We start from the raw sequence: 12,161 nt of genomic DNA, 5'->3' as shown, positions 1-12,161 counted from the left end.
AAATGGGCGAGTAAGAAAAATTAGCTAAACCTCGGCTGGTAACTCCTAACTCAACCTACATGATCCAATGTAAGCTGCTAACTCTTTCACCTGTGTCTTCATACGTGACAGAAGTAAAGCCGAGAGGAGCGTGAAGAGCTGAAACGCAGCCGTGTGGTTTTTAAAACAGACCAACAGCTGCAGTTCGTGTTAACGCACATACTGCACACACACACACCACTCACAGGCATACTGTTAACCAACATCAGCCCGCTTCCTCCACAGACAAACAAAGTCAATAAATCTTACATATTTCTTTTTCCTCAAACACACACAGGTCTTCACTCTCCACCTTTGGCAAACACACTGCAAACGTGCCGTTTTGCACACGCACACTTGCACCCAGCTGAGGTCAGCAGCAGGAAGGACTGTGTGCAGACTGAGCAAACATCTCTCAGCTCTTCAGCTGAGGATCGCTAAGCAAGAAACGCTCCGTCTCGAGCTGACAGCTGTTTGGGTTACAGTCGAGACCGGCAGCCTGTGTGTGTTGTTTTTGAGTGTGTGTGTGAGGGAATAAGTGTCTTCACCTGCCTGTGTTTCACTTTCATCTCCCTCCCGGATGAATATCGTCAAAACAAATCACGGCAGAGACACACATCAAAGTCGGGGAGGGGGGGGGGGTTGTATTTATTTCCAACGACAGACAGTAAATACAGCTGCTCTCTTCTCTCCATCTCTGAGTGTAAACTCTTCTACAGCGAGCTGAGGCTGCTACGTTTTCCTGAATCCTGTGTGTGTGTGTGTGTGCGTGTGTGTGTGCGTGTATACATACTGGCTTCTTGTTGTGTCCACTGTCACAACACTCACATCAAGGCGATCACTCATGGTTTACAATAAAGTTACATCACGTATGGACAATGTACACCGTCATATGTGCTTCTTACATTAATATCATATTCAAAAACTAGTACATTTTTGCATATTAAGCTGGGTAAGCTCTAGAAAATATTCACATACATTTATTGAGTTAATATGAAACAGCACCAGAATATTGCATAAGTTTCTATTAAAACTTAAGACTAAGTTTTAAGTTGTCAGTACCTATGTATATGCAGTGATATATACAGTATACAGGTACTCAGTTTTATTGCTTGACATAACGCTGTTTAAATGTATTATTTGGGCTCATTTGACACAGGGCTTTATTCTGCTGTGAAATGTACTAAATGCTTATTATTACATAAAGGTTAACAGACACACCACAGCTAGACAACATTTCAAACAGCTCAGGTATTTTAAAAACTTTATGGGAGGCTTGATTTCATGGATGAATTTGTAATTAAAACATCACTCCTACAAAATCAAGCACATCCTGTTTGTTTTTTTAAAAACACGTCTTGAACAGTTTCAAATGACTTGCTCGCTGTGTTACACTGCAGTACCCGAAAGTTTTGAAGGGCTTGAACCTGTCGTTTCTGTGTGAGTAGTTGATGGCAAAACACACAAAAAAAACCCAACAGAAAATCTTTGAATCACAACATAGAAAAACAAAATGCATATATATATATATATATAAAAAGTGTCCAAAAAAAAAAAAAAAAAACATAGAATGACAGATCCTGAATAAATGAGATGGCCACTGCTGGCAAGTGAACATTTTTCCTCATCATCTGTCACCATCTTTCACTCTTTTTATTTTTTTTTTTTTTTTGCTCCCCTGTGGCTTCACCATGATCATCATCATCATCATCCTCAGTGTCTTTGGTCCATGTGCACAATGTCAAGATGGAATGTCAAAACTAAACAAACAGACAAAGAAAATAAACAGGTGTTGTCGTTGCTATGGTGGTGGAGGACAAATCCATGGTCGTGTGTGGGAGGGTGTACAGCGCCCATAAATTAACTGAAAAACAATGACAAACAATAAACAAAATAAATTAAATGAATAAACAACTGCTTTATGGAAATAATGAATTATTAACAAAGACTTTGGCTCCACAGACAACGAATAAAGAGGAGCTGCAGTTAAAGTACAGAGCTTGTGTTAGTGAACAGAAACAATAGTACAGGCCATTACAACTAAATTCAGTACTATGGCGTTAATCTGTCAGCAGGGGGCGCTCTACATCTTCCTTTTCAAACATCACTCCTGAATGTGTCCTCTGAAATGCTCCATTTCATGTGGAATAAATTTTGACTTCGACATGTTTCCTCAAGCGTGTTGAAACTTAAGGCTTGAGAGAGTAAATGAATCAGGTAAAAAGCAAAAACGAAGGATCTGTGCAGTCGCCTTTACAAATCCACAAAATGGAAGCTCGGTGCCCCACAGCAGCACTGGCGGCACAGTGTGTGAGCTGCCACAAGATGGAGCCACGTGTCCTCAAATAAATTCTCCCATGTCAAACCTCAGACGGTATGACTCAGACTTTATTAACTCAATCGAGTCATGCGTAGTTCACGCTGCACATTTGTCCAAAGCTTAGCATACGTTTTCAGATCATTTCCGACCTCCCAGACAGCTGTCAGCTTCAGCTATTGTGGGCTCACCTTGAAGATTAACTTGCAAAGACTTAAAAACTGCTTTGAGATGCATCAACATTGTATATTTACAGTTGTCTCCCCTTTTCTAGGAGCTGTTTTGTGGTGAAGGGACCTCCAACATCCAAGATGGCTGCAGAAAAATACTGCAGACATGAGCTACACAGCAAATAAGTGTGGAGCCTGGCTGCAGGGATTTGCTGATGCACTGATGTAAATAATTGAGTCGCCGTTCTAATTTATCCAAAAGGTTGTTCGATGGGGTTGAGGGTGCAAACCAATCAAGTTCTTGCACGCCAAACTTCAAAAACATTTCTTTATGGAGGTCTGATGAACAGGTCTGTCCACATACTTTTGGCCACATAGTGTACATTGTTGACTAAATCAAAACCAGAAGTGGTTGACTGTTTCCTGAAGGTGCATTGAAGGAATTTTTAAACTACTGTAAAGTGCATCACTGCACAATAAAGAGTGTTTCTACAAGAAAAATACAATCCTGGTTTCAAAAAAGTTGGGGCGCTGTATAAAACATTTAAAAAACAGAATGCAATTATTTGCAAGCAAACTGTTTTTACCGACAACAGTTTTATGAAGAGTTTCTGAGCCCATGTGTTCACAATCATGTGTTCACAAAGTGATGAGCCTCCCTCCATCCTTGCTTGTGAATGACTGAGCCTTTCCAGGATGCCCCTTTCATACCCATCATGATACTATCAGCTGATACCAATGAACCTGTTCACCTGTGGAATGTTCCAAACAGGCGTTTTTGGAGCGTTCCACAACTTGTAACGCGTTGCTGGCATCAAATTCAGAATAAGTAAAACAGTATATTTACAAAATCAATAAAGTTGATGAGGTAAAACAATTTTCAATTGAGTATATTAAAAAAGGATTAGCAAGTTATCACATTCTGTTTTACTTGTGTTTTACACAGCGTCCCAATGTTTTTAGAATCAGGGTTGTAAATTCTGACGATTGCATGATGTTCATGAACCCATCACATGATGATGTTCATTGTGACTGGTTACTGAATAAGGGGTCTGCTTCATGTCTGTGCTGACATGAAAAGAAACCAATAGCTGTCTGGGAGATAAAAATAAATCTAGAAACTCATGCACTGGAAAACAGTCCGCAGTACGTAAGGCCTGCATTGTAGTTACGCGCACTATCAGCATACCCCTTTTGAAAATCAGCTTTGCCCCGTGTGAGCTGTATTCTGCATCACCTATTTATAAGCCAGGCTTTCGATTGCCTCTGCGAGTGAGCTCAGCGGCTCCTCCCTGAACATCCTGAATAATTAGAGCGAGGCAAAAGGAAAGAGTGAAAGGACAGGAAATGTTAAGCTTGGGCAGGACAAAAGGGGAGGAAGTTTCCTTTGCACATGCCAGGCCGTTATAATAGCTGAAATGCTTGCGTGTTGCAGATAGGTCGACAACTGCACAGCACAGCCAGTGAAAGGCTCATTGATGTGACGCAGCAGAATGCGAACCTCCCGCTTAAAGACTTGCCACAGGGGTTAGAGAGCAAAAGGAGAAGGGATGAGAGAAGCTAGAGAAGAAAAAAAGGAAGTCATTTCAGGATTTAAGGCACAGAATAAAAAGACAACAGGATTAGTTCAAGGAAGGAAAAAGCAGCTTCCTGCTACGGAGAGAAGAATGAGGCGAGTGAGTGACAGAAAGGAGGGATCGGCTTACTTTTTCTTGTCCTTGTCTTTCTTGAGCGGCTGAGATAAGGAGAGCGTCTCGGCTGCCACCTTCTTCCTGTTGAAGGCGTTCATCTCCTCCTCCAGGTCCCTCCGCTTCTCCTCCACCTTCCTCTTCTCCTCCTGGTGCATCCGCTTCAGCTGCTCGAACTTGTCGTGCAGCTGAGAGGGAGGAGACGACGGGGACAGAGGGGAGGCAGATTTGAGGGCAAAATTGATGTTTGAACGCAATTCTTCACATCCGCCATCACCCGTGTCACTTATTTCATATATGATGGCACCTTCTTCTGTATTATCATGTATTTATACTGAATGCATTGAATGAAATGATGCAAAATTGTCATGCTGTGCAGAATGTTTTATGTTTTTGTGCATACTGAACAGCAATGATAAAACTGCATTACACATGTTCTGTGTATCTCAGTGCACAGTGATCTGCAATCACCAGACAGCACAGGCCTGTTTATTGTCTAATGTCATCAAAAATAAATCATACTGTAATTTTCCTATGTTGGTCTAGTACACATCTATTGCATGTCTGTCCGTTCTGGGAGAGCGATCTCTGGCTCTTCCTGGAGTTTTTCCCCTGTTAATGGGTGTCTGCGGGGAGTCGAAGGACAGAGGCTGTCCTGTGTTGTACAGATTGTAAAAGCCCCTTGAAGCAAAGTTGTGATTTGTGACATTGGGCTTTAAAAATAGAACTAGAACTTGACTTATAGGGATAAGTTCACTTGAGACTGACCTCTCTCTCCTTTTCTTTCAGTTCTGCTTCCGTCTCTTTTACTTTGTTGACAAACATTTGTCGCATTTCTTCCTCTTTACGCTGCAGGTCCCCCAAGAACTCTTTCCTCTTGGCCTCATACGTCTCTTGAAGACTGGAGGGTAGAAAAGACAGGACAGAGCGAGAATAGAAAGGAAAAGATTAGGTGCTGTCTCTAAACAACAGACTTGACACTAGAGGATCTCGGCGGTTTTGGATTATGTGTATGCACGAGTGTGTGTGTGTGTGATTCACTCTCTCTCGCTCTCCACCTGAATGGCTGGCTGTCGGGATCTGTATCTTTGAAGCCCATCTCCTCCAGCTTACAGCGTCGGTACAGCTCGTAGTGGCGGGCGTGGGTCTGCTCCCTCAGATCCTCCATGTTGACCCTGATCAGCATCTCTCTGAGCTTCACAAAGTCGCAGTGACTCTCATTCTCGACTGGAGGGAAAACACACACCAGAATCAGGACAGAAGCTGGAGTTCAGGTAATTATTATTAGTTATTAGTTATGATAAAGTGGTGTTGAATGGTTTTGGTCGTGTTAATGAGCCAGACTCAGAGCTACAAATGTGCAGTGATGTCTTGTTTCAAGTTCTGAGTCTTTGCTTCTCGCCTTCATTCTGTGTCTTCTTCACTGCTTCCAACTTATTTTAACAGGCCATCTGTCACCACGTTACCCTCCCCTCCTCTCCAGTTCTCTCTCAAAAGCAGGAAATCACATCACAACTCAGCAGGAATGTGAAGTAGTCCGCATAAAATACACTGAGGAAAATCACATTTGGCATCTGTGAATTAAACCAAATCGGTCGCATTTCGCCATCAAGCAGGAGTCGATAAATTGGAGATATTCTGCACTTTTCCTGTTTATTTTTTCTACTGGAGCAACTTCACTTTAGGTTCGTGACTGATTGACTCTCCTGGTTAAATGAAATTATGGTGGAGAAAGGGCAGGAAGTGTTTCCTGCCAGACAGACTGACAGCAGAGAGAGGAGGGGGGATCTGCCCTGGGTGACATTTCCATTCTGGTAAAGCCTTTGTATTCATCGGTCACCTTATTTACTCCATCCAACAATATGGGAGATTAGAACGATGATTTTTTTTGGTATCGTTAGAGGCCAAGAGCACGTGGGCAGGGGTGCCTGAATGTGGACTGAACCCATCTGTACAATGAATGGATCATGTGGTCTTTGAGAATGTGGTCTGGATAAAACAAGCTGGTAATAATATGGCAATACATATGCTGCTAATAGTAAGTGTCAGCAACTGGGTTTCTACCGGGTTAAATTTAGGATCTGTTAAGACCTTTTTAATACCACATTGAATAAATTTCATATCTGTTTCACGTGTTTCATGTTTCATTTCAAAGAATAATGGCGAACCAGTTGGGACAATGAGGCCTGGAATTATTTACTGTTAAATCACATTTTTTCAGCAATTCCAGCAAGCATATAATAATCCCTAATGATATAACTAATTAATCACACAATCCACAGTCGCACCCCTGTTTCAGTGTATGTGAGTAATGTCTCCCAACAGCCCGCAATCACATACAAAATAGCTCTGACTAATACATTTTAAGGCCTTTTTTGAGGAAACTGAGTTCAATGCTTTGAGACTTGCAGACACCCTGCAGTCAGACTTTCTGCTGGCTCTCCGCTTTTGTTCTCATCAAGAAATATCCCTCCTCTCTTTCCAAATGAAATTTTCCCTTCTTGACGTTATTTTTCCCTCTATTGACAGACTTGACAATATCTTCATAGTCCACGTGGAAACTTGGAAAACTGCTAATTATTTGATACGCTCAATCTCCTCCAAAAATTCAAAGTACTAAAAACCTGGAGCATAACTTAGAGCAGCTGTGGTCCGGTGTATAACCTGATACATCAGCCGGCTAATTGAGGAAAAACTACAATGAGTGGCTAAAAAGGACGTGTTGTTAAAGGGAACACTTTCCCCTTTCAGGAAGTTAATATGATCAACCTGTTAGCCTCAGAAAGACACTACAAAGAGCTTTTCTGTTGTTTCAGATCTGGTGTGTGCAGAGTGAAGGCACGTGCAGAGCAAAGGCACGTGGCCTTTCAGGGGCTGGAGCATATGTCATGAACCCCGGGGTACCGGTGGAGGAGACCGGGATGTATGTTGTGTTTAAATGCCACCACAGGCTGTGAGCTCTGTGGATATAAAGACAGCAACAATTATACTGAAAAAGCCCAATTAGCATGGCATTTAGCTTCTCCTTGTGGAAAATGCTGGGAAAGCAGCCTGCAGTGTATGATAGCAAACCACAATATAGCATGAAAAAATGCCACATAACAGTCGAAGTGCCTAAACAACCCAAACATCCTACTCAAGGAAGTAAGACTTTCCTTCATTAGACGAGGACAAAAAAGCGAATGAACAAGCACCAACCAACTTCTGGAGAAAAAAATACTTTTTAAAAATATGAAATCGTAGCAGTGATGCAGCTGTCTGAATCACTTACTCTTTATTTTTACTCAAATTTGTTGGTTGACCACACATCATTAGTGGGAACATACGAGTTAAAAACAGAAATGAGCTGTTCTCCAGGGCTGCATCCAGGCTACTGAAATGGCCTGTTCATTTGGCGTCTAATAGTCTCTCTGTACCGGCCCCCCACTGAGGGCTGAATGAGGGCCAATCCCTTGACTGACTGCAGCACTGAGCCCTCAAGATATCTGAGCACAGGGCTCTGCAGATACCCACGCACACACAAACACTCCGGCACGAGAACAGGAACATACAGAAACATGCAAATAGAGGAGAAAGGAGGAGATAAGAAGAATGGCTGCATATAAATCTGCAGTATTCAAAACTTAATGGAGATAGACAAATGTAAATATATAAATGAAAACACCCTGTTGCAGACAGACTGGTCATCTCACCGAACATAAAAAATTACGCATGTGCCTCAGGCTGATCATCTGCTCGTGTGTTTTTAGTAATACTAAGTACATTTTGAGTAGCAGAGTAACAGATAGCAGCCACTCTAAAACTACATGGTGAATAAAGTTACCATATCTGGTGGTTTTGTGTAAGATATTAGCAAAATTGACAGAAAATATGATATAACAAGACTACAGCCATACTAGTGGCTCTGTGAGCATGATAATTAGCACTAAACACAAAGTACAGTTGAGGCTGATGTGAATATTATCAGTTTTGCAGGTATCTGGTCATAAAGTAAAGTGTTTAATGATGAATGATGAATTTAATTTTTTGACCTGATGGTGGTGCTGGATGAAAGTTAGGGGATGACCAAAGTGATTATAATTCATCCTGAGGGGGACTTGAATGCACCAAATTTCATGGCTATCTATGTGATAGTTTGAGACATTTCACTCAAAACCGCTAATGTGATCCACGTGGTGGTGCTGGATGGAAAGTCAAAGGGTCTCCAGACTTTGTGCCAATCGGTTCAGCTGATATAGAGAAATATCACTGGATAAGTGAAAACCTTGCCCTGCTGGTGGCAGTTAAGGAAAAGTCACAAGAGTCATTAGGACTCATCTATTGGATACCTGGAACATCTGTACCAAATTTCAAGGGAATCAAGCCAATAGTTGTAAAAACAAGTCATTAAAGACCTAAAAAAAAAAAAAAAATCAACCTGCTGGTGCAAAGAGGAAACGTCACCATTCATCCTCTGGAGACCATGAACTCAATTAACAAGCAAGTTGACTAATGGATTGTGTATTGAACTCAGTACTTTTAAAGGCTTCTTTGGAGTACCAATTCACGTTAAATCAATCAGTGCTGAATTTCAGTACCTGAGAGCACATCTGGGTGAGAGAGTAACTTAAGAGTATGAAGAGAAAGGGAGAGAGCAAGACTACCTCACCCCTGCAGCTTGAGAAAAGATTTAGCATTTTATTAGCCATATTAAAAAATGTTTTAAACCTTTGCTATCTTTTTTTAGCCATAATCTCCAGCCCCAACCTAAAACATGCTGTTGCAGAGTGTGAAATGCAAAGTCAGTGATTAATAACATCCATGTTCACATACAAACACCCACTACAATGTGTGTACACAGTTGTACAAACAGTAGCTGGAGGGGTCTGCTATATGTCACAGATGTCTGTAGAGATAACAGAGCATCAAGATCCTGAGGGAAGACACGCACGCACGCGCACACGCGCACACGCACACACGCACACACGCACACACACAGCTTCTTTTTATCAGCAGACAGTCCTCCCTCTGTCTTCCTTCAAGTCCATGGAAATTTCCCATGGCTCTTCGAGAGGTTACCATAACCCATCTATATGACATCTGGCATCTACAAACTGTTTCCACTGACACAGGCCTTCCTTTCAGTCGCCCAAGTGTAGTAAAACACTGAAACGTCTGTCCTCTTCTGCCCTGTGTCCTCAGATACTGTGATACAAAGTGTTTTGTGTGAATGATGAGCCATCGGTTTGCAAGCAGGCCTGACTCAAAGCAAAGTAGTTTGCTCGTATTACATCCCATCAGTCCAGATTTTTGTTGTCATGCAGATATGGGCAGGGCTGATAAGCAGATGTAGAAAAAACTGAACAAAAGAAGAAAAAATAAAACAAAATACAGGACAAATTGTTTTGGTCAACATTCACAAAGCACATACAGAATAAAAATGTTCCAAAAACACCTCAGTCAGAACAAAAAGGTCCAAACAGCTTGAAATTTCAATCAACTAATTTAAGAAAAACTGTACCATGTAAACTACTTAACCTGATTACTTCCTGACTGCAATCTTTCTGCACATGCCTTCCGTAAATGTGTGGAAACTTCCAAAAAATGACGGCTTCCAGCTGAACTGGACGTCTGGTGTTTGTTTTTGATACAAACTGTTAAAGAACTTCAGAGTAACACAATAATACCAACTACTGCACTGAACTGATAGATATCCATCTGCAGGGAGCTGATCAAACACGTGCCAAAGAGATCTTGCTGAATGGGTTGGTGCTGAAAGGTAGCCGCTGAGAAATCCCAACGCATGATGTATTCACCACTTTTGTGCATGTCACGCACTGATTAAATACGTCGGCGCATGTAAACACCAGACCGTATTAGACCACATCATGTAAACAGCTGTCCTGACAGCTTCAATCAGAAAGAAAAAAAATGTGCATATAACTGCAGCTAATGTCAGCGTCTTCGCTAGAAATAATATTTATGTCTGAAGATGCTCCTGTGCTCCTTTCTCACTGCCTCAACAATGGAATATGACAAGAGTCTACAAATGTTTCATGAATTAAAAGCTCAAACTATTCTTTTTAATGCAACATCTGGCCTTTAGTTGTTGTCTAATGTCACCCTAATGCTATTATATTAGTGCCGGCTGGGCAGTATCAGCCACAAGACCTGTATTCAACTAATATTAACTATCTGTTAATTGCTGCTGAAGAACGACAAAATAAGGAGACAAATCTCAAAAAAATGAGCTTACAGTACAGATGAGAACTTTCTGCAGATGGTACAATTCTGTCTGTTAGTGGACTGGACTATAGCTTCATGGTGACTGATGTAGTCCAAAGGAATCCGTCCCCAGGAGACACACAACAGGCTATATAAATAACCGTAGTGTGTCCTCTGAGGGTTCGGGAATGAGAGGGGTCAGTGGATAATGGAGAGAGGAAAGGAAGAGAGGGTGAGGACACAAGTGCAGTAAACTGAGGAAAGGAAGGAAGAGAGAGCTGGGGGTAAGGAGAGAGAGAGAGAGAGCTTCACTGAGAGCATAACTCCCATTTGAGCTGTAATACTCTCACAGCACAACTCTGTGTGACATTATTAAATTAAAATGTTTACTCTAATTGACAAGGCACGGGGGGAATGAGCTGTGGGAAAAGATCCCAGGATCCCTGACACAGTAAGTGATGTCAGCATGGACAACGCATGCACGCAGACAAACAGGGATATATGCACTCGCACACGAAGGCAGAGAAACATCCCATACGTGCGTGCGTATACAGCAATACCATACACACAGGCACACACTGGCAGTATCTCAAAACAATCTCTGCCCACTCGCCCTTCATTTCACAGTGTCACTCTGCATGAAGTCACACTCGCAGCTGTGGAGGGCACTCTGCATTAAGACAGAGGGTATAAATAAACAGGCAAACTGTGGGACGCACGCGACACTCTGCCATGAGCAGGAGAGCAGCTTTTACAACGGATCCTGATAGACGCCTCAATGAGTTATATTATGTGCCATTTTTCTGTAAGTGCAAAACATCCTCAAAACAAACAGCATGCGGTGTGAAACAGACCATACACTGTTTTTCTGCATCTATGAAAAGATCGTGGAAGGGAAACATAATAAAGCATGACCAAAATGATACTTGCAATGCACAAAGGAGGAAGTTAATTATATATGACTCTTCCATTCCGCTGCATGTGTGCTTCTGTGTAGGGTTGAGTGGTGTTCGGTAAATCTTTACTGGGCTGTTTATTTTCTCGATTAATCGTTTGGTTGATCAAAAATAAAAAAGTAGTGAATAGTGCCCACTGGCCGAGGTGATGCCTTCTTATTTCCTGATTTATTTGACAAAACAAGGATGTTTCAGTTATCAAATATGTCAAAGAAAAGCACAAACTGTAAGAATGAAAATCAAGGAAATTGGCATTTTGCTGAAAAGAGCACAGAGAGTGGAATGAGGCTGCAGGGGGGAAAGAGAGACTGTGCTACATACTTCCACAAAAATGTTTCACCCTTGACGACTTTCACACACATTCACAATGAAATAAATTCATATGATGGCATGATAAGGACTATCACAGTTAAAGTACTGACATTGTACTTTTAGGCATTCGAATGATGTAGCACTCCTCCCACATGTCCACATGTACCACTCCACCACATTTACATATTTAATACCTGCAACCTAACAACCAGCCAGCAGCTAGTGGATAAACAAACTGACCAGCATCATCAGATTTATGCAGGGCAAAAAAGAATCTCATGGTTTTGTATTTGCAAATGCTTTTCAGCTGTCAAATACTGCATGTCATGGACAATGACACCAGCAACTACTGTTCAAGGCTTTTCTGCTCAGGGGAAGTCGTGACTGTAATCACACAGAGATACAGAGATCAGCAATAATCTCAACAGTCACCGCTGACTGGCAGGAAGTGAGCAATAATTTTCCATAGTCATCCATGTGACTTAAATGTTAGGAT

General features: G+C 41.7%; 1 protein-coding gene across 1 annotated transcript in view; it reads right to left on the bottom strand.

The window, feature by feature from the left end:
• Positions 1-636: 636 nt before the first annotated feature.
• Positions 637-12,161, bottom strand: part of sept8a (septin 8a) — a 32,482-nt gene continuing 20,957 nt past the window's right edge. The window contains exons 7-10 of the mRNA XM_041951644.1: positions 5,252-5,420; positions 4,962-5,094; positions 4,212-4,381; positions 637-1,882 (exon numbers count right to left, since the gene is read on the bottom strand). Of these exons, the coding sequence (XP_041807578.1) occupies positions 1,879-1,882; positions 4,212-4,381; positions 4,962-5,094; positions 5,252-5,420 (476 nt within the window). The 3' untranslated portion in view covers positions 637-1,878. The remainder of the gene's footprint in view (positions 1,883-4,211; positions 4,382-4,961; positions 5,095-5,251; positions 5,421-12,161) is intronic.

Source organism: Chelmon rostratus, chromosome 14 (genome assembly GCF_017976325.1).
Source record: "Chelmon rostratus isolate fCheRos1 chromosome 14, fCheRos1.pri, whole genome shotgun sequence".
In the NCBI taxonomy this organism is placed as follows: Eukaryota; Metazoa; Chordata; class Actinopteri; order Chaetodontiformes; family Chaetodontidae; genus Chelmon; species Chelmon rostratus.
Note: the sequence above shows the minus strand (reverse complement) of the source record. Positions and strands in the feature narration are given on the sequence as shown.